At 41.3% G+C, this 21,408-nt stretch overlaps 10 protein-coding genes across 10 annotated transcripts; 5 read left to right on the top strand and 5 right to left on the bottom strand.

Annotated features, from left to right (window-relative positions):
• Positions 1-1,858: 1,858 nt before the first annotated feature.
• SS1G_02714 (predicted protein) lies at positions 1,859-3,464 on the top strand (the record flags this gene model as incomplete). The annotated part of the gene is made up of 3 exons (XM_001596444.1): positions 1,859-1,915; positions 2,012-2,231; positions 2,530-3,464. The coding sequence occupies 3 exons, from the start codon at positions 1,859-1,861 to the stop codon at positions 3,462-3,464; spliced, it is 1,212 nt and encodes a 403-aa protein (XP_001596494.1).
• A 1,185-nt stretch (positions 3,465-4,649) lies between these two features.
• Positions 4,650-5,034, top strand: SS1G_02713 (hypothetical protein; the record flags this gene model as incomplete). Its single annotated transcript, XM_001596443.1, has 3 exons — positions 4,650-4,673; positions 4,735-4,830; positions 4,912-5,034. 3 exons carry the CDS (start codon positions 4,650-4,652, stop codon positions 5,032-5,034), a joined length of 243 nt encoding a protein of 80 aa, XP_001596493.1.
• A 167-nt stretch (positions 5,035-5,201) lies between these two features.
• SS1G_02712 (predicted protein) lies at positions 5,202-6,451 on the top strand (the record flags this gene model as incomplete). The annotated part of the gene is made up of 3 exons (XM_001596442.1): positions 5,202-5,237; positions 5,335-5,589; positions 6,329-6,451. 3 exons carry the CDS (start codon positions 5,202-5,204, stop codon positions 6,449-6,451), a joined length of 414 nt encoding a protein of 137 aa, XP_001596492.1.
• Positions 6,452-6,659: 208 nt separating this feature from the next.
• SS1G_02711 (predicted protein) lies at positions 6,660-7,836 on the bottom strand (the record flags this gene model as incomplete). Its single annotated transcript, XM_001596441.1, has 2 exons — positions 6,660-7,513; positions 7,695-7,836. 2 exons carry the CDS (start codon positions 7,834-7,836, stop codon positions 6,660-6,662), a joined length of 996 nt encoding a protein of 331 aa, XP_001596491.1.
• A 793-nt stretch (positions 7,837-8,629) lies between these two features.
• On the top strand, positions 8,630-9,276 carry SS1G_02710 (predicted protein; the record flags this gene model as incomplete). Its single annotated transcript, XM_001596440.1, has 3 exons — positions 8,630-8,706; positions 8,985-9,006; positions 9,073-9,276. 3 exons carry the CDS (start codon positions 8,630-8,632, stop codon positions 9,274-9,276), a joined length of 303 nt encoding a protein of 100 aa, XP_001596490.1.
• A 2,144-nt stretch (positions 9,277-11,420) lies between these two features.
• SS1G_02709 (predicted protein) lies at positions 11,421-11,878 on the bottom strand (the record flags this gene model as incomplete). Its single annotated transcript, XM_001596439.1, has 3 exons — positions 11,421-11,616; positions 11,670-11,758; positions 11,864-11,878. 3 exons carry the CDS (start codon positions 11,876-11,878, stop codon positions 11,421-11,423), a joined length of 300 nt encoding a protein of 99 aa, XP_001596489.1.
• A 1,162-nt stretch (positions 11,879-13,040) lies between these two features.
• SS1G_02708 (hypothetical protein) lies at positions 13,041-14,092 on the top strand (the record flags this gene model as incomplete). Its single annotated transcript, XM_001596438.1, has 3 exons — positions 13,041-13,144; positions 13,194-13,660; positions 13,746-14,092. 3 exons carry the CDS (start codon positions 13,041-13,043, stop codon positions 14,090-14,092), a joined length of 918 nt encoding a protein of 305 aa, XP_001596488.1.
• A 764-nt stretch (positions 14,093-14,856) lies between these two features.
• On the bottom strand, positions 14,857-15,708 carry SS1G_02707 (predicted protein; the record flags this gene model as incomplete). The annotated part of the gene is made up of 2 exons (XM_001596437.1): positions 14,857-15,462; positions 15,649-15,708. The coding sequence occupies 2 exons, from the start codon at positions 15,706-15,708 to the stop codon at positions 14,857-14,859; spliced, it is 666 nt and encodes a 221-aa protein (XP_001596487.1).
• Positions 15,709-16,603: 895 nt separating this feature from the next.
• SS1G_02706 (predicted protein) lies at positions 16,604-16,939 on the bottom strand (the record flags this gene model as incomplete). The annotated part of the gene is made up of 1 exon (XM_001596436.1): positions 16,604-16,939. The coding sequence occupies one exon, from the start codon at positions 16,937-16,939 to the stop codon at positions 16,604-16,606; it is 336 nt and encodes a 111-aa protein (XP_001596486.1).
• A 1,245-nt stretch (positions 16,940-18,184) lies between these two features.
• SS1G_02705 (hypothetical protein) lies at positions 18,185-20,385 on the bottom strand (the record flags this gene model as incomplete). The annotated part of the gene is made up of 3 exons (XM_001596435.1): positions 18,185-20,055; positions 20,124-20,178; positions 20,236-20,385. The coding sequence occupies 3 exons, from the start codon at positions 20,383-20,385 to the stop codon at positions 18,185-18,187; spliced, it is 2,076 nt and encodes a 691-aa protein (XP_001596485.1).
• Between the last annotated feature and the right edge of the window lie 1,023 nt (positions 20,386-21,408).

The raw sequence follows: 21,408 nt of genomic DNA, 5'->3' as shown, positions 1-21,408 counted from the left end.
TGATGATCTTTTAATATCTCAAGTACATATTGTGTAATTAATATCTGTTGTACACATTTTGTGTTGCGCAGGAAGACCTCGTGGTTGGATGCGCGGTTTTCTTTTGTGGAGGGTCGAATTTACAAGCTGGCGTTTTTGGCATGTGACATGGTTGACAGCACATATATGGATTCGCGTATTGGCAGATTTAAATAGGGGAATAAGCATCAAATGCTTGGGCGGATATCTCCATGGTTTCTTATTTATGTTTTACTACGAGGCAATATTAGTTATGGTACAGTGTAGCGAAATGACAATTGACAGTTGGATCAAGGCCCATCAATGACTTAACTCTTTCTATGTTCTCATTGATACGCAGGATCATCCGTTGATAATCATGATTTATTTGACGAGCCAAGCCTGTTTTGCCGAGACAGTGCTCTGTTACCAGTATCAAAGTCCAAACCGAAAGACAACAAGTGGCAAGAAAAGAATTGTGTAATTAAGGGGTTACATCCAGGTATATAAGATTTGCTCACGGCGTATTCTTCAATCCTATGTTCCTAAATACAAATTTTCCAAAAATCAACGTAAGCTTCCGCAATATCCTCGGCGTAAGCAGACGATCATCTCGATCCTTCGTTCAGGGGCAAGGCTCTCCCTCCCAAACCTTTGCTTGACAGTAATTGCGCTCATCTCATGCTCCAGTGTATATAGTCAGCTATTGAAACTTTCTTAGACCCTTGAATCGTCTAGTTATCTTCTTACATTTTCATGTATTTTCAAAAATATATGGATTGGAAATCGCAATTGATATTGATACTGGGATATCAAAGGTCCAGTCTGGAATTGTAGGTTCCATTATGCGGATGAGTTGAGTGCTAGGTTAATAATGCACCGCCACAAAATGTAAGATCTTATATATATATCCTTGATCGTTTCAGGAGTATAAGATCCCTCGCCTCTCAAAATAGTAACGAGTACTACGCTGTAGAGATTCATTTCGTTTCTGGCTTCTTGCTTTGATTCTTCTATGGGGGGTTATGATTGTTTGTGTACTTTACGGGTTTGATTTTGATTTTGATTATAGGATTATCTATGTCGTGTTTTGTTGTGCTGTGCTTGTGCCTTGATCTTTTAATTTATTGGCTTAGTTTCTGCACTGCAATCCTGTGGTTTGCTGAACACGGATAGGGGAGATTTTTGTAGATGTTGGTGGAGGGATTGTTCTTGTGGGTGCTTTGCCCTCCAGGGGATTCTCATATATATATGTACTTCACGTTGTCGTTGTCGTGTGAGGTTATGTAAAAAATGCGGTTGGTAAATATAGATGGTAGCCAAGCTGAGGATCAAACAGTTTCTTCGCGGAGGAAATACTACTTTGACATGGGGCGTTTTGGGGGCAAGGGATGGAGAGTTTTTATACTTGATATTTATTTGATGTTTAATGCATATTTTTTTTACTACGCATATGTCATGTTATCAAAAGGAGGCAGGCTCGGGGTCCTGGCAAGAGATAATTATTTTTAATCCTTTGGATGAGGTTACACTGTTGCTGACGCATGAGTTAAGGTAGGTATTATATGTATATCATGTGTTTCGTTCCAATCCACTTTCTTCTTTCTGATCTTGTAAAGTTCTTCTTTTACTATTGATTTGTGGTTTGGTTTTTTTATCGTGGTGATTTGAGGTTTTTGTCGTTCTTTACTGGAGTCGTGATATACATTCATTTTTTTTTTCAATACACTCATTTTCTCGCGACTTTTGCATTTTTTATATAGGGAGAGAAAGTGGCAGAGCTAGTCTCACTTGTTCAAACGCTCAATTTTTATCCATCACCTCATATCAACCGGTTTAAACAAGCTCAAAGAAATCCAAGATGCGTCTCACTTTGAGAGAAGCGACAGCTTTATTGCTAATTGCTCTGCCCAACTTGGTATATTCCCCCCTTCCTCCCAATATAACTACTTTTCCCTAATCTTCCCCATTATATCTCACACTCCGAGAGATATACTAACGTTAAAACCAACAGATATTAGCACTCCCTGTCAACACCGGCGCGGACCTCGGACAACTAATCCCTCTACCATCAACCTCGGGAGTTGATAAACGAGCTACAGGAGAATTAGAAACACTAGTTCCAATCTCACAGGAGAAGAGAGATCTCGAGAAATTAATTCCTTTCCCGCCGTCAAATTCGAAGAGAGATTTGGAGCGGTTGGTTCCTTTTACTTCGGGGTCTTTGGATCGGGGTAGGAGATCGATGGGGGATTTGGAGGTATTGGTTCCGGTTACGCCTAGAGATTTGGAGAGATCGGTTCCGGTTACGTCGTTGAGTGGTGATGCGGCGCATTTGGAGGAGAGGAAAATTATTGCTCCTGGGGATCAATTAGATCCTGGATCTGTGGCTCCGGATGCTATATCGATTGTTGAGAAAAGACACACTATTCCTCCTAGGGATCAATTGGATCTTGGATCCGTATTCCCAGATAACGTAAGTTTCTCCCTCATATTTACCCCAAATCCCAATCTTCTCATTAACAACCCAAGCTTCAAAACAACAACAACAACAACAACAACAACAACAACAACAACAACACAACAACACACAACACACAACACGACACACACACAACACACACACACACAGAGACAGATATGTCCATACCAAAACCGTCATCGAAACCGTCATTGAAACTGTCACTGGAGGCATAGCTATTCCCGGTTATCCAGCAACAGCACATAGTCAAACAAATAGTGTACACTCCTCCACCCTCACACACCTTTCATCTACCGTTTCCGCCGTCGCCACAGCACGTGTTTCCTCGCTTGTCGATACTACTTGTACCGATAGTACCATTTCTACTGGAATCAGGAGTACAAGTACTAGTATTTCATCATCCGTTGCACATCTATCTTCGAGTGCCAAAACTGGAGTTTCGACTTCGAATGATGGATCTCGTACAACGAAAGAAAGTAGTAAAACAAGCCCTACCATTACGTCTTCGAAATCTTCCGCTTCAGTGTCAGGTACTGGTGATGTTACAACAATTATCCATTCAAGCACTGCTAAGATATACACCACGGTCGATGCTAGTAGCGAAAGTGAAAGCAAAAGCGGGAGCGGAAGTGGAAGTGGGACGGTAAAAACCTCAAGTTCCTCAAGTACGACGAGTATCAAGACTGCGAAATCTACAGCTACAGATACTAAAAGTAGTGGTGGTGTGAAGAATATATCTACTCCCACTTCTACCGCTACTCCTACTACTGCTACTCCTTCTTCTAAGATTAGTACACATAGTTCCGCCACAAGCAGCAAGGTAGAAAGTAAAAGTACTCTTACGAGTTCGGTTAAGAAAACAAGTACGCTTGCTACTTCTACTACTTCTAGGAAAGTGGCGAGTACGACGACGGCTGCGAAACCGGCTATGACGAGTAAGATTGTTTATTCGGGCGTGCAAAAGGTTTTTCCTTTTTCTGTTTAGGTGGAGTTTTGTTTTGATGGGTGATTGGTGGGATGGTGTGATGGGGGCTTTAGTGTGGTGAAGGACAGACAGGACGGGAGGATGTTATGAGAGAAAGGGTTATATTAAGGTTAGCGAGTGGGAGTTTTTGTTCATTTAGAGTTTTGGTGTTCTTTTGTGTGTATATATTGATATCCAAGCCTTTTTTTTTTTTTTTTTTTTTTTTTTTTCAAAATACTCTGTTATAAACTAAATGATTAAATCATTATGATTGAGAAGCAACAGCTTGAGCGAATACCTGTTTACGGTTCCTATGTTGGAGAGTCTGGCGTTAGAGAAACTGATTTTGGGGAGAGTTCTTACAGTGCAATTTATTAACGGTTGGATCGTCCTCAGAAATTTTTTGAACTGGAGGTTGTATTGTGGATAAATACAGTAGTGAGAGTGCAGTGGGCGAAAGAAAGGGAGATGCGTTGATTATAGGCACGGAAAGTTGTGTAGGGTATGGATAAGGAGAAGTATGAAACCCTTCGGGCATGAGGAAGAGTCTAGTATGACAGTATAAATAGCGTTTAATCTGGTCTTAAGAGCCTCGGGGTTCGATCATAATGAGGCGGATGGAGGAATTTCCAGACTTCAAAGGCTTGTTTAATGAATGATAGTTTGACATATTTCCACTTGGTCAAGATTAAGTTTGTAGTTTAGAAACGGGAAAGATGGACAAGTCAACAGCGATCTATTTAGAAGGGTGCTGTGGAGAGCAGTTGGAAATAACTACTTTCCAACTGGACTGTAAAAAGAAGTCATGATAGACAGGTGATGGATGCAGTTATGGTAAATTTGTAGAACTTTTTGATTCGAACCTTAAGCTATAGTTTCTGTAGAAAGTCAAAGAAAAGAACAAATACAGAGGCTTTCTGGAGAATAATTGAGAAGATATTAAGAACAAAGTCCGATATTGAACTCGGAGTATGGTGATCTTATATAATTATACTCTCCGTAAATATCGATGTATTTTAGACTTTACCCACAGATTTATTTATCGGGGAAATATTGTCCGGGCGGTGAAAGATAATTATAGCGTCAATTTACTGCCATCAATTCTGGGACTAGCCCATTGTAACGATAGGGTTATCTTTTATCTTTCTTTTTCGCAAAGTTCGATTCGACTCTCACCATCTTCACTTACAAAATCCATCCTTCATCATGCCTATTTCCAAGAAAGACAGAGTGCGTACAATCTCTGTAATAGACTACTAAATCATGATCCGTTAGTTAATTTTGCCTACAGATCGCTCGTGAGCACAAGAAGGCTGATAAGGAAGGTACTCGCGCCCCGGTCAAGGCAAATGGTCTCCCAGTCAAACCCGCCGCACCAAAATCAAAAGTACGTCCAGGGATTTCTTCATATTCTCCCGCATATTGTTCGTATCTTTTTATCCATACCCGAGGCTAACTTATGCTGCAGTGCGAGTTCTGCAAGATGGAATTGGTCAACACAAATAAGGCACAACTGATAAGCCATGCCGGAAAGCACGAAGACAAGGGATGGACGAAGGAAAAGTGCTGGCCAAATGATTTCCCCGCATAGAGGCGAGACCAATAAAAATACAGGATGGTGGGAAATGATATCATGAATTGTCAGGGGAGTAAGGCGAAATCAATCATCCTGAGGGCACTGCGAATTCTGATGAAGGGTCTATGAGGGATCGGGGAACAGATTTTACGGAGCCAATTATTGGATTTCCCAAAGCAATTATGAATAATGGTTCCTCGCAATATACTTCACTCCTGGTGAGTATGAATTAGTGCAGATAGGTCGTTTCAGAACCTTGTTGCTCATGATCCTTTCATTCGTTGCTTCGATTCCGTATATCTTCGATTATCATAGGATTCTGGGATGACTGGCCAGAGAGGGTCATTGTGGGCCTGGCGTCTCGAACCAAAACATGTTCGCCATTCTTCACCCAGGAGGAAGAAGTTCGGAGCAGCATGCTTCACTGTCTTCAGTCTATACCATCCAACAATCTACTTGCTCGCCTATCTCATGAAGGTCGCTTGGCCCGTTGTTATTCATAGTAATTGGATGACTCAACCGGGCGTGGAGAAATTCATACATGAACAGCTCATCCAAAACGTAGCGTACGTACGTGGAATGACCTGATTTATCCATACACACTGGATTTTTGAAAATAGTAAATGACGACACATACACCCAATCTAGCTTCCAAGATAAATGAACTGCAGGAATCCAGCGAACTCTTTTACCCTGACATTCATTCAATGTGACCGGCGATCAGTAAACGACAGTTGTATTACCCACCATTTTGGCTACTCTGGGCTTTTACTACATGTTTCATGTTCAGAACAGACTAAGATGACAGGCCAGTAACATTCTATGCCCCAGAAATTCAAGGTAGAGAGTATTTTAACTTGATATTGCGTTTATAGTCAAATGTCTAATGTCCATGGTTGTTGGGCAGGATCAGGATTCCAAAGTATCTGCATATTATTGGCTAATGACATGGTATCTAAGAGATTCTCATTTCATACATGAAATCCAGAAAGAATATCAAAAATTTAATTCTCTCTTCAATGACCGCATCTTTGAAGAATATATCATTCTCCAAAGAATTATTTAAGAAAATAAGTAGATCATGATCAAGTAAATTTGTATATTAGGTACATAATGGCAGGCCCATTGCCTGTCCTGTATCTGTGTATTTCTCCTGCACGGGCCTCCGGATGATTGTAGGCCCGATGGCTTAATAACAACTACTCTTGACAGCTGCTCTTCCTAAACCTCGAAGAAATCTACACACTCCGGCTTTCATTGTGACACTGCATCCATCCACCCATCCATTTATCCTCAACATCTATTATAGGAGGGTAGCCTCAATTATAGCATTGATGGCCACAATCAACATGTCTTGCCCGGCATGATGGAACTTGATTTCAATTCCACTTCTTCCCCGGGAAGAAAGGTGAGGAAATGCACAATGACCTGATCATATATTAAACCACCACCCATTGCCATGAGTTATCGGACAAATTTTGTCGCCAAAAAGAGTGAAATGAGAGAAATTCTCATGTAGAAAGAAAAAAGAACGACTATCAGAATGAAGCACCTGTGCTTTCACTTCTGGACGCTGCAGTGTTAATGATCGGATTTGAGCTGGCGATCTTTGAAGTGGTCTTCATGTGAGAGGCTAGCAATCACCGGCTGAATGATCCATTCCATGTTACTCTATTCTGGGCCTTGATCATTCTGGGCGGTGCACTCGGCTGGAAATGATCTAATGATCCCACAGATTCAGCGTCCTCGTCTCTCTCAGGATCATATTCTCGTTCAAGAATGTTAGAATCGTCATGGTATACTGTCTCATGGTGACTCGCCCACAAAGTTGCATCCATTTTTCTGCCTCTTTTTTCCTCGGCAATTCGAGGAAAGCACTCTCTCCGAGGGACACGATCAGACGGGCACGTAACTTGGGGTCGGTAGTATGGGTTTGACTCGAGTTCTGGAGGGACACTCAGACCGTATGTTTGCGGAGGGTCAGGTACTTCGTACAAACGCTGAGGAGGGGCTGGTCGACTACGACGTCGATCTTGGCCACCACGAGCAACGATAGCGGTATGAGCTGAAGCACGAGCATAAGGTGGTTGACTATGATTCCGACTGTTGGATCCATGGTGAACATGATTACTTGTAGGTACTGGCTGTGGAGTCATTGACCGAGTGGACTGGATAGTTCTTGGCCGAGAGGGTTGCGGGGTCATTGAGCGAGCTGGCTGCGTGGAGCTTGAGCGCTTAATTTCCTGCGGAACGTCGTTTTCTGAATAGTGTCTACCTAGCGGTAGACGCTCTGCAGCGCTTCTTCCATATGATCGAGGGTCGGACTGCCCGTTATGCATTCCACACAGGTTTGTCGATCGCTCAGTACGACGGAGAGTATCTCTAGACGCAGATCTCTGTTGAGACGGCGTCGGCAGTCTGGGTGGGTCATCGTGTAAACTATTTACTTTCTCGCCCCTGGCTTTTAAATCTGCTAGTCGCGGGAGAGTCTGATCTGTGAGTACATTAGTATTTAGTCTCCATATGCTGTGTGTAAGAGTTTGGTTACCTTCTACATCTTCTGTTCTCGGTCTTCCACTCATTAACCGCTGGAACTCCAAGTTTTCGTCTAAGGCGTCCGCTGTGATTGTGCTTAGCAATGCATTACCGCAAGAGAACATTGAACCAAGACTCACCAAGTGTACGCAGCTCAGCTGCCATCTCACTGCTATCGGGCCTGAACCTCTTTGCCATCATAATACGCAATTGTTCTTTTTCCTTTTCTACCTGGGAAGAAAAGAAAGGAGACATTTGGTCGAATCTGGTTTGACAAGCCATATTGTTAGAAGACGAAAATTGCAGCACAGCAAAACAACTTTTCTTTCTAGAAATTGTGGCCCAAATTTATATTAAATGCGTTCTTCAGAAGTGCAAGAGACACTCCGGATGCAACCCCGCCTTTAGCTTAGTTCGCACGTACACGTCCGCTGCTGCACGTATTTGTTTCATGTTGGTCGAGTTGTTGATTTCCAGGATATTGCCACGCTCTTCATAGGGATTGGCTCAACTGCACCAATTAAAAAATATCCACAATTAGCATATTATCATGCAGGAACATGATCGACTTACGCTTAAGCATAAAAAATTTTGGTTGGAGTAATGAAAACTTGTCCTATTGAGGTAGTACAAAGTCACTGGGAGTATTACAAATTTCAACGTCGTTTGTTTAAGGAGGCTATCTTATGAAAAACATACCGATATCAGTGTTAGTTGGCACGACGCTTTAAAGGCTTTGGCCTTGAAATGTTTTCTGAGATTATGGGTACCAAGTCACTAGTTTCTCGGATATCTCGGTACCATCCAAGCGGTATATGTCATTGGCTGAGGATGGTAGTTGACGTCACGTGACATTCTATTCACTCCTCCGATGAAGATTATGGCATAGTTTGGTGGAGGAAGAAGTGATTTTGAATTTATCAATTCAGATCGACGCAACCTTGTAGGTTATCTTTTTCTCTCTACATTTGCAACCAGCAGCGAGAAGCATCTGCGACTTCTTTTCTTCTCATTCCAAGTTCTTTGTGTCAATCAGATCTTCGAAAATGAACTTAGTAGTCAATTGTGCAAGACAATGTATCGGGTTCCGATCTTGAAGAATTTAAATGGAACTCTCTCAGCTCATGTTTCTCCCAAAGGAAGGCGCTCCTAGTAAGTAGCCATCAATTTTCTTAAATGCATACCTATGGCATGTGAGCTTAATTACCAACTCTTTAAAGTTCCCCAAAGAAAGGTTTCACCTGCTATTCAACCTCAATTGCCTATAGTCGAAGAAAATTCCCCTGCAAACGCTAATTTCCCAACTGATACCTTAAATGTAATCGGCGCGACCAATGAAGCTCTCCTAGTGCCTCAACCTATATTGGAGCGATCCCACCATTTACTTCTATGAGTTCATCAGGAATGGCTCTACTTATTGTCTCTAACAGTTGTTCTTGTCGTTCAATTCCGGTTAGTGTAAATCCGCAGCATACCCACGTATAATGAACGTAGTTTGCTAATATTTTCTCGTCGTAGTTTCTGTTACCAACTCTGCTTAGCGTAAATGCTGATAGCATAAAAAAAGATTATCTAACGCATGATCTCACGAGAGCCATTCAAGTCCTACCAATTGAAATAGATAGCCTAGCTAAATTCATCCCCGACGATGCTGTTAAAGCCGAAATCTCCCTACCAAACCTTGTCCAAATCTGGACGATGAAGTTCTCTTGCTACGAATAGGGAACCCGCGACTCTGAAGTCGTCAAGACGGTTTGGCACTTGATCGAGAATTCAGAGCCACACTACGAAACCCGTCTCAAAAGGAGATAAATGGCTAATAAGATGAACGAATTGGTCGATGATTATTTCATCCACAAGGTTGCGTCTAATACCAAAAAACGAACCAGTCTATCAGTGCCTAGTGACACTTCTCGCTCGCAGCCCGCCCAATGGCAACTATAAAAAAAGCCGAGAATCAGCTATACTTACGAGCCTAGTGCTCAACTTGTCGCTTGCTTTACTGCTTGCTACTGGGCAGAGCTACACAAACCCATCTTTTCACCACAAGATTGGCCAGTCGTAGGCCTTCTGCCAGCATGGTGGCAAAGTTCCTGCCAATCGGGCTAGGGCTCAGCCTGATTCGCAGCCTAGCGAAACTCCTCTCTTCGATGGCGCAAATTTCTTCGTTTGGGGTATAGTTGGCTATATAAATCGTTTATTTCCTAGGGTCTTAGAGATATTTGGGATATTGTGGGAGTAACCAATAGGAGGGACATACGTGGAGATATCCTAGGTTTCATTGGGTGCTCGTGGTTATTTAAATTCTTCAAGGTGCTGGTTGGTTGGTTGGGATGTTTTATTGGGTATTGGGGATAGATTTCTCAAAACTTTGAATAGATATTTAAACAATCTGAATAAATATTTATGGATTATTCCGCACACCGACATTTTTACCTGAACGGGGTGTATTACATGATGAGCCAGCTTCCATTCCAAAATTAAGCTCATTGGCTAGTGAGCTAGTCTATTTAGGAATTAATGTAGGTAGGGAATTTGGGGAATGAGAATATTGTTTAATGGCCCGATGCAGATTTTAATGTATATCTGATGTGGTTTGTGAAAAGGATATAATTAGATGAATATTATGTTTATATATAACAGAAGACAAGGTGGACGTCGATACCATTCGTATGGTTTAGATCCTAACAGGACTCGAGAGCCCGAACATATAGATATTTAATTGGTACTTCTCCATGTATTCTCATATAGAGTGTCAATCAGCTCATGAGAGAATACAGATTAAGAGTGAGTCGCTAGTGCTTCAGCTACTTTGCTCATAAAATTAATAACTATAGATAGATATATTTGGCAGGTTATTAGACCAGGTTTATTCACCCGAAGGTATAGAGTGGGACGATTTCTAAATATGCTCACGTATCAATAGAGTTTGAATTTGAGAAAACTATTAATGAAAATTTTTTTATTATAAATCTATTAAAAGAAGTAAGTGGATAGCTTTTCTGAATGAAGAGATTAATGATCTTTCTTGATTTGCGGCCATGACTGGCTGTTCCACGGGAGAGCCGGGGACAGTCTGTATGCTTGCAATTGTGGTCTAGAAACACTTGATATATTATACTATCCATAGTTATAGAAGATTTTGGGTTATATTTTGGTGAAGCGATTAAAGATAGTTTAGTCTTCGATTACTCCTATAATTATATATTCAAATATTCTAGAAAAAAAACAAAAAAAACTTTGCCAGTGAAGGCGAAATCAATCATCAGGAATGAGATCAACTTAGTGATATCTAGGAAAACTTCAACGGTAAAGTAGTATACAGCATTTTGACTTGATGAAATCGCATATTCTACATCAAAATATTGGGCGGATAGATATAAAGTACGAAGTATACACCCTGCTATGAGAGCATTTCTTTGGACGAAACATGACCCGTCATCTTTTGCTTAGGAAACTTATGGTGTCACCCGCATTGTATTGCTATGTTTTCTGTGCTCAAAAGTCACGGAAGTGAATTCAAGCTGTTATTTATTTTTAGAAAATCTATGGAAAACAAATGCCCAGGAAATCCCCTCAAAACATTAGAAACGTCAGGGCATAATAAGTCGAGCAAGGTTGAACGTTTCTTATATTAGAGCTACTAATTGTATTAAATGCTTTACTCTGATTCCGAATGGTAGGGAGAAGAATTTAAAATCGGGATACTTGAACGCATTTCACTGATTGACACTTACTCTATCATAGCGTGATATTCATAAATTCAAAAGGGATGTCACCAATCTATCTTCCTTTTATCGTAAAGCGCTTAGGGTTTATCTAGGGATAGCAAACTGCTACTGGAAATAAGCACTATCTACCCAGAACTAAACGACTGATGAGGTGTGACAGACATATTGGTGCTCCAGCCAAAAGACAAGTTCCTCAAAAAGTCTTTTGAGCAACAGCCGCGGGGTGAGGACCAAACTCCTCTCTGCAACTTGAAACTCAAGTGCCATTGGAAATACGCCCCACAGTCGGGTTTCATATAAAATGTTGAGTTGGCTGATCGGCAACCAACCACTTGGTTAGCTAATGGTGTCCACAACGAAATCACTTGATGGGACAGAACACACTTTGTTTGACAGAAATGAAGATCTCTTCGTCTGAAATTTCTGACCATATTGCATGTACCACGTGTTAAGCTCGAAGTCTGAGCCGGATTCTCCGTCGTGGTATATGGCGGGGTAATATTATATGGAGTATGTACTCCACAATCGTTACCCTAAGACATATATGGAATTTGGACGTATTAAGCCTTTGTACTTACTCGTAATCTAGCCATTTTATTTCGCAAGTTTCGCTATCATCACTCTTTCGACTTTAAAGCAACCTCCAGAACCTCAGGTACGAGCAGTACAGACATGAAGTGAAACCTGTCGATGGTCCTATCAAGTAAACCACTGCTGGTTCTTATATTGTAGAATTGAACCTCCTAGATAGTAATGCCAGGCACAGAATGATAAAAGAATGTTGTTAGGTATTGATCATTCAAATTTGTCGAAGAATGTGAGACTCGATCGATTCAAAATTGAATATGCGCGACCAGAGTTTATTTGACTATCTGACACGTGATTATGCATGTGACACTAACTCTCAAGTGTTCGCTGTTTCATTACCCGTTCAGCCTTCGAACCATCCATATATGAACGTATAGATCCGAGTCGAAATATGATGTTTATGAAGGGGACTGTCGGTTGAGGAATGTGATGAAGATCAAATATGAAGTGGAGACGAAAAAGCGGGCAGGAGGAAGGATTGGGGGGAGCAAACCGACGCGTCGTCGCGGATGGATTGATCAAAACCATATCAACAGATACAACACCCTCATGATGCTTCACCCATTGCCTGCCATTGATCAGGATATTTCCAGAATCATCAAATGCCCATCGCATATGGTTTCGGAAAGAGATATTCACTGCAGCAATGCTTATGCTCCGATATCAAATATTCAATCTTGGAACTCAAGCATGATTTTCAAAACCACCAGAACTATCTTGAGATGCGATGCAACCTCAGAGAAGCATTTAAAATTATCCACTCAATGTACTTCATTTGTACCTCATCCTCAAAAACCACTTTTTGTCTCTTTCAAACAACCTGTGAGATTTTTATTTACTTGAAACAATCCCTTGATTGGCCAGTGTCACTTGAGTTTATGGCTCCCCTGCAAAGCAGCCAGTCATTCAATTAATAAGGAGTAATAAATTCCCCCAATCAAAATCCTTTCGAATTATTCCATTTAGGCATTTCATTTATATTCATTTACTTCTCGCGCGCATGGCTATTTTGATGAATTAAAACGGTTGTGGGGTATTAGCATGGAGATGCATGCAGATGCTTAAATATGAACCATTCTCAACTTGTGTACCTAGAATGAGGGACAAGATTTTCATTTTCTTCCTTTAGTACTTTTACATCTTATCTCTACTTTGTTTAACATCATGATGAATAACTTCGCCTTGTTAGCCCTGGTTGGCTGCACTCTTGCTTCTCCTACCGAATCTATCAAGTCCCGTGCTACTACTGATACCAAATATCTCTTCTCATTGTATTTATACCTCTTTTTCAGATGATAATTCAAATACTAATAACTACAGCGGCGATTCATATTCTCAAACCGGTTTTGAAATCACCGGCACTAAGCCATCAGCTGCCAATCCCATTGGTAACCCAGCATTTCCAGGTTGGACTACCGACAACGGCATCAATTGGATTGGACATCTTGTAGAAACCTACAACTCCTCCCTTATTCTCTCATACAATTTAGCTTATGGAGGCGCTGTTGTGGATGCTAGTATCGTAACACCATATGAGCCCACAGTCTTGACATTTGTCAACCAAACTGCCGAATTCATCGACAACCTCTCGCCAGCACCTACCGATGTCACTTGGACTGCAGATAACTCCCTTTTCGCCCTATGGTTCGGTGTTAATGATATTGGTAATTCATATTGGTTATCCAATGAAACGGATGTCATCAGTGCTATTTTCGATAGTTACTTTGCTCACGCAAAAATTTTGTACGATGCAGGAGCAAGAAACTTTTTGTTCTTAAATTGCCCTCGTAAGTCATACTTCCAGGTGTGCCTACATAAAAATGCTGGCGAAAAAGGAACTCCAAGCGCTTTGATACTAACAACCTCATCAAGCCATCGACAGATCCCCCATGATGCTCGCATATGGTAATTCCGTCACCTCCTTAGAAGCCAACGTCATAAGCGCCTACAACACTGAGCTCAAAGCACGAGTAGCTGCGTTTGAAAGTGCTAATACCGGCCTTACCACATACGTATTTGACACTCAAGCTCCATTCAACACTGCTCTGGATGCTCCAACAGCATATGGAGCTACAAATGCAACTTGTTTTGACGCTGACGGAACTACTTGTCTTTGGTTCAACAATCTCCATCCTGGTCAAGCGATTCAAAAATTGGTTGCAGAGGGTATTGCGAAACAATTGTCGGGCAATTTTTTCCAGGCTAGTTCTTCAAATTGAAAGGTCGCTAGTTCTGTGTTGATGACTTCCACTACATCTGGTTTTCGCAAGCTCTTCTTCGGTCGCAGCTGTTTAATCGAGTCTCCGACAACTTTTACACTGAATTATCGATTATAGCTTCTTTGGCGCATCCATTGTTTCCGTCACAATCGCCTCGAGTACTGCTATCTCATCATTAGCTTCCTCTATCCTTACTAGCACTACTAGCTTGACTACAGCATCTTCGGGCAGGGATGATGAAGATGAAGAATGAACACAGACGCTTAGCCCGGATGATAAATCGTCAATGAAAATAGTTACATCCGACTCAGCTAAGACGTATCGTTAAAAGAGTCAGGCATAAGGCGGAGAAGTTGGAATCTCTTATTTATAATTTTGAAAATTCTCAAATATATTTTGTAAACACTTTGTACCAATAAATTTATTTTTCTTCTCAAACTTGGATCCCTCATTGGTTTTCAAAAAATCACCATGTTTACGCAACGAATTTTGTCTCATTAATGATGGATTAGAGCTTCCAACTGGCATAAAAAGAAGATAGCGAGCTGGTGAGAAGACATAAGGTATAAGTCTGGTAGAAACCCTTGCTCATAATGCAACCTAGGTAGAGAGAACAATCAACATCACGCCACTCATGGAATTCCCATAAAAAACAAATCCCAGCCTCCCATCTCCGGTAAATGCCCCAAATAACGCCAAGCCATCAAGCACCACCCAAATTCTTAAAACACGCATCCCATCCTGTCTTCCTACCCCATCACCCCCTACCCCTTATCACCGCTTCCCACCCCTCCCCGCCTCATCTCCCACTTCCTCCCCCACATCCACCGATTACACCTCTGTCTCTCCCTCTCCCTCCTCTCTTCCTCCTCCCTCCACTCTTCTTCTTCTTCCCTCTTTTCCCTCTCTTCCCTTCTTTCTTTCCTCATTAAAATTATTTTCCTCTCTCTTTTCCTGCGTTTTTCTTCCTCGAGATAGATTTGCGATTCTTGGTGTTTTTTGCTGGGGATGCAGAGGCGGGTACTTTTGCATGGGTGGGGCTTTTGTGGAGGAGGAGGAGGTTGGGATTTGGGTAGAGGTGGAGGTGGTGGAGAAGGAGGTAGAGGTAGAGGTGGAGATGGAGATGCTGTTATTGCGCTTGGTGAAGATGGTATATATTCTTGAGGTTGTAAAGTGCTATCAGGCGCGCCATGCGTAGATGAGCTCCCAGCATCAGCATCAGCATCAGCATCAGCAGTACTAGCACCGCTAACAACATCATCATCAGAAACAACACCATCAGAAATAGAAGTAGAAGTAGAAGTTCTTCTACTCTCCCTAGCAGGAAATTGTAAAGGAGGCGAAGATACTGATCCCAATGAATTCGAATCCTGATCACGAATCACAGTGAAAATATATTCATACGGTAGTTATAAATAAATTAAGATTAATACTAATAATATTAATTAACCAATTGAAATGTTCATGGAATAATCAAGGAATCTCTGATGAGTGTTTGAAGATATAAATAATAAAAAATTACAGTAAAGGAGAAAATTTATAAAGTAGAAGTTTACTTTACTTTCAGTGAGTGTATCTTTCGAATCATCTTTTTTCTTTCTTTTATTTCGAGTCATTGATCCATTCATCCATTCATTATGAACCAAAAATACCCAACTATGAGTCCTTGGTAGGTTATTTATAACTCTATCCATCATCCATCATCCGGCATCTATCATCTACCATCCTAGAGTCACAATCACAATAATAAAAACAAGAAGCGAGTGAGTGCTATTATTAACAACAAAATCTAAAGTAAAAAGTGAATAGTCAATCAATAAATACCTCTTCAAAATCCCAGTCTCATTTCTAAAAGTCCATAAGAAGGAAGGATATGATCACAACCACCACTCTCTCTCATCATGAAAAAACTTGATGTTGAGATTTTTGTTTTTTTCTATCATATACTACACTATACTATTCTATCCTAAAGTGTCTACTAAAGTAATCTCATCTACTAAATCATCAAATATTAGAGAGGAAATCATATAACTCGATTCTGCCCCTTTTGTTCTTAGGAGAAATTTTCTATTTCATTTCATTCATTCATTTACTGTGAACTTTAAAATCTTATCATTACCAGAACTTTCTTATAATTAATTGTAACTTGACTTACAAATTCACATTCACACTTGATCAAAAGTTTTCATAAGTACAGCACAAGATTCTTTTTAGTTAAATAAAAAAATGAAAAATTTATATTCTCAATTTCCTCATTTCGATTTATTTATTTATTTATTTAAATCTCACTCTTTTCTTTCATCTATAGATTACGGTGAGTATGTATGTAAGGAAGTAAGTAAGTAAATAAGTATATTTAGGAATGAAAGACTCGACGACCTACCATGCCAATCCTAGAATCTGCAAAGAGAAGCAGAACAGAACAGAGTAGAGCAAAATATCGCAGCGCAGCGAAAGAAAGCAGTGTAGCGCAAAGTATAAGAAAGTAGCGCAGTATAGCAAAGACTTCCACTACATAACCACACAACACCCCACCTCCTTCGCACGCCCATGCCTCCTCCTCTCCATCCCACTCCTCCCACTCCCTCCCCTCCTCTCCCTCCCCATCTCCCTCACCCTCCCCTCCCTATCCACACCCCTCATCCTCCTCCTCACCCCATCCTGCAACCTCATATCCGCAGCCGACGAACCTCTTTTCGCCAAACACCTATCGCACATCCGCGGCATGTCCAGTACTTGAGATTCCTGATCTAGACAATTGAGGGGTGAGGAGGTGGGACTGCAGGGTTCGATTGGGTGGTAGTCTGCGTGTCCGCAGGTGTAGATGTATTTGATTGTGAGACACATTTTCTAGGGGAGTTTTGGGAGTTAGTTGTTGTGGTGGGTGTGGTTTTTAGTGTGAATGATTGTGACTGTGACTGTGACTGTGGTTTGGGTGAGTTTTGTGTAGGTATGGGGTAATAGATCAATCGTGAAGAATGGAAGAAAAAGGAAAGGAAACAGAGGGAATATTTATACTCGCTCCAAAAAAAAACATACATATAATTTCTATGCTTGTTTCCATGTTGTTTAACTGATTCTCTGAGACTGTGAAGATCATATCGTTACCGTGTCTATACTACGCAGAGTAACTACGAAAACCTAAAATCTAAACAACCACGAAACAACAGCGACTAAACAGTTATTGAATCTTCCACCATGTATATTCGAGTTTTGCGGAGATGGTTGGAGTGAGTTGAATTACGTGATTCTCGAGATGACATTGCTTTGAGCCTGAAACTTTGGAACTGGATGGATGGTTCCACGTGTCCCTATTCCAAATCATCTTGGAGACAAGAAGATAAGAGAAATAAAAACAGATATATAAACATTTCTAGAAAATAGATTTCGATACTGCAAATACATATGCAGACTTCTGGTGCCTTCTACTCGATATGCCCGTCCCGTATATGCGTGATATCCTACAACTTACAGCACTAGCTGACACACTAATTTGACATTGAATCTTTACCTACCCTCCAAGGATCACACATGACAGAAAAATATCACAACAATCAGGGGATAAGATTTAATATGACATGGCATTCGTGATTGTGTATATATACCATCATGAGATCCAAAACCCCATTTCTCTTTTCCAGCTCTTTCCAATTCCTGGCAATCCACCAAGCTACATCCCTCCATCCTCTTCACCACACGACTAAATCTAATTATTATAGATTATATATTACCATCTTCCACCTTAGCTTTCCATTCAGATCTCATCCATGCAACCATTCAAATCAACGATATGTGACCCCAACCTCTAATCTTCATAAATGATATAAGAGATTCATTAACCGTCCGCCAAAATGACCAACCAGATATTCATCCTGAATATCGCGCCAACCATGCACACAAACGATCCCTGACCTTTCAAACACCAGTAAAAATAATTTGAACCCATATATAACAAACCCCCAAACCCCGATATGATGGGAATCTCCGCATACCCAAAAATTCAAATCCATATACCGATTTCCAAATATCCAACTCATTCATACAAAACCAGTCCTCCTTGTACATATATGTCTTTATTCCCATGAGCATCCTCTAATTCCAACCACCGGGAATGTTCACAGCAATCGACTGGAAAGACTCGGTATTTTCTTTAGTAAGAGCAGGTCTCTGTATCGAATGTTCTTCGTCGAGTATTTCGATCTTTTCGTTGAAGCTAGAATCTTCTTTGGGGGATTCGATCTTTTCGTGTTGCTCCTCGACAACCGGCTCATGAGATTCTGGCTCCTCTGTTTCCACATCTTCCATAACGATAGGAGTTTGCTCGAAACTCTTTCTGTTGGGGCTGAAAGGAAGTGGCACCATACTTGCTTCAAATTGTTCGAAGCTCTTCCTATTTGGGCTGAAAGGAAGTGGTGTGATGCTAGCTTGTTCCAAGCTGGTTCTCTTGATATTGCTACTCTCAACACCATGTACATCGACTGCTTCAAAACCTTCTCTTGATGGACTTCTGTCACTGCTTGGGGAAGCAATGGAAAGTTTGCTGTTTCTCAATGAATTTCTCGGGGGTAGTGGTGGTGGTGGGCCTCTCTTTGGAATATTTACAACGCCACCTCTCGCTTTTATCGCTTGTGGCATGATGACTGTAGCTTGTGCGGAACCAGCTTCGAAAACTACTGCTTCCTCTTCTTCAAAATCTTCATCATCCGAGAGGTCATCCATCGAATTGAACGAGTTTTGTCGTCTCTCATCGGTGTTAGGAGGACTGCCGTTAATTGTTGTGCCGTCAAAATCTTGACTGTGGTTTAAGCTTTGATATGGCCCTAGATCGACCTTTGTGTAGTCAACTTCTTCCGGTTCTAGTACAACCGCCTTTTCATCTTCTTCTATGATCTTGTTGTCGTCTTCGCTGTAACTTGGACTCGTACTCGGCGAAATTGTGCGGGGTGGTGATCTGATGGATAACGAATCATCCGTTTGTGTGCCCATTTCAGTAGTCTGTGTTCCTCGATCTGTACTTGCTCTTGTTTTCCATGACATGTAACTTTCTCTATTACTCCTCCCGCCCTGAGTATCAAAACTACGTCTGTTATATCTAGTGTAGATCGGACTCGATGGAGCTGGATTGTATTCAAACTGTGAGCTGACTGGTCGAGCCTTTGTTCCTGCCTCGCGAATCTCAAGTCCGGCATTTTCTAATGCCAATACTCCGAAAGGATCCGGATCATCAGGTTCAGGTATACCAAATATTGGTATCATCGAGGTAGGTGCTTGCAAATCCACATCGCCAGGTGCAGGCTCATCTTTTAGTTGTTCCAACATCGTTGCATCTACATCATCTCTACCTTCTGCAGCCTTGACGGTTTCCATGAGTAATTTCGTTTCGGATGGTGTATGTCGAACTTTTCCAGCCAAGATATCTGCAACTCCAATTCTTTGTCCATAAAATCGCTCATTTTCGTCGGTTCTTTCAATAATGACTGTTCCATCCACTTGCACACCTGCGTAAAAGCCACGGGACTTCAAGTAAGTGAATACAGGCTTATTAGCTTGTTTCCAGTTTCCATCGTTCTCTAATACTCCTCCTATTCCAAGAGGACCCGCCACGGCACTAATTTCTCCTCCCAAAGTCGCTCTTATTTTCGTGAAAGATTCGAGAGTTTTGCGATTATTGATAACGACGACACAATCATAGATGTCAACACCGACCAAAAATCCGAGACCTGCAGTATGTAATAATATTCCAGAAGGGGGTGACCATGTACCATCCTCTTTCCTTGCGATCAAAATTCCAGACCCTCCGGCTCCCGATATCCATAAGCCAGTTCGCATAGTTGTGAATATAGCCAACCCTACCGCATTTTCAATAACCTTTTGCGGTATCTTCTTCACAACCCTCTGCTTGGACTTCGCATTCGGACCATCTTGGGTAGATGGTCGATCTTCTTCGGTATAGAATCCATCCTCTGGGGGCATAGTCATGTCAGCGAGCGACTTCCAAAGGATAGAATTGAAGAAGGCCGAAAGAACTCACTGCAGAATGTTTTTAGAATACGAGCAGCTTTATCGCATTCCTTGTCTAAAGATGTCTATTCCTCGCCATAAGCATCTAAAAGCAAGGAGTTGAAGAACGCGGGAGGGCTTACCGGCCAAAAAGCTTCCGAGCCAATTTTGTTTGTCAATCGATTGACGGGAGCACCTAATTTATCTGCCCATGCCCAAGTCTTGTCGAAACCTTTCTTACTAGTGGTTTTAGTCCTATCCCACGATGGGAGCCATGAAACTGCTCTTTGCATTTTGCCTTTTGTCTGGTTGATTCCGCAATTATGCTGTGCGAAGGTTCTTTTTTAGGCTATTCGGAGTGGGATGATGAACGTGGTTATTGATGACGACAGTCTATGCGGAGGTGATATGTAAAGTAATTTCTGTACTCATGTATGCTAGCGATAAACAAAGAGGTAAATAAATAAACCAATTTTTCAAATTATTTTCAAATTGATTATAAATTAATTCGTCGCATTCTCAAGAAAATTATTACGCTCCAAAGTTAAAGTCAAAGGAGAAGAAAGCTCTCATCGTCGTCCCCAAAACAAAACAAGAAGATTCCAGGAGGAACTGAGGGGTTTTGAATCTTTGACTTTGCCCTCCTCATGCAGAAAAATCAAATGTTATTAGGCCAGGATCAATGGACGGGGTAGGATAGGTAGGATGGGTCGGATGGCTCGTAATCGGTCGTTGTTCACAGTAGAGTGAGTAACTAGAACGGTATATACGGAATGGAGATAAAGCTTGATAGGTACAATTGCTTCTGGCGTGCAAGACTTGATGCGGGCTGAGTAACGTCCTACTAGAAATTTACTTTTCGATGCTTCTTTCTGGGATTGTCACCAATCAATTCCACGGATTTTGATGATTTGCGGAAGGGGCGGGCGGAATCCAAGACCAAGTAAAGAGAAGATGTCCGAGCGGTAGGAGTGCAGTACCGGATTTTTAGAAGTTTGTAAGGTTTTGATGATGCTCAAGAAAGACGTAACAGGTAACTGATGTCATCTATTTAGATGTGGTTTGTTATTTTCGGAGAATCAAGAAGTCAAGGAGTTCAGGTGAAAGGAAAAGGAAAAGAAGAGAAGATACGATTATCAAGAGATGGAGAAGGGTGTTGAAAATATGAAGAGGAGATTAATGTAAAGAAGAGTCTAGGAAAAGACTGACTGATGAAAACCTACTTAGCTAAGTTTACGAGGTAGCTCAACACTATTTTCTCTATTAGCTTTTTTGCCCCCAATTTCCATAGCGTATGTAAATCTATCAATATTTAT

The sequence above is a fragment of the Sclerotinia sclerotiorum genome, genomic scaffold (genome assembly GCF_000146945.2).
Source record: "Sclerotinia sclerotiorum 1980 UF-70 scaffold_3 genomic scaffold, whole genome shotgun sequence".
Lineage (NCBI taxonomy): Eukaryota > Fungi > Ascomycota > Leotiomycetes > Helotiales > Sclerotiniaceae > Sclerotinia > Sclerotinia sclerotiorum.
This window is presented reverse-complemented; position numbering and strand designations above follow the sequence as displayed.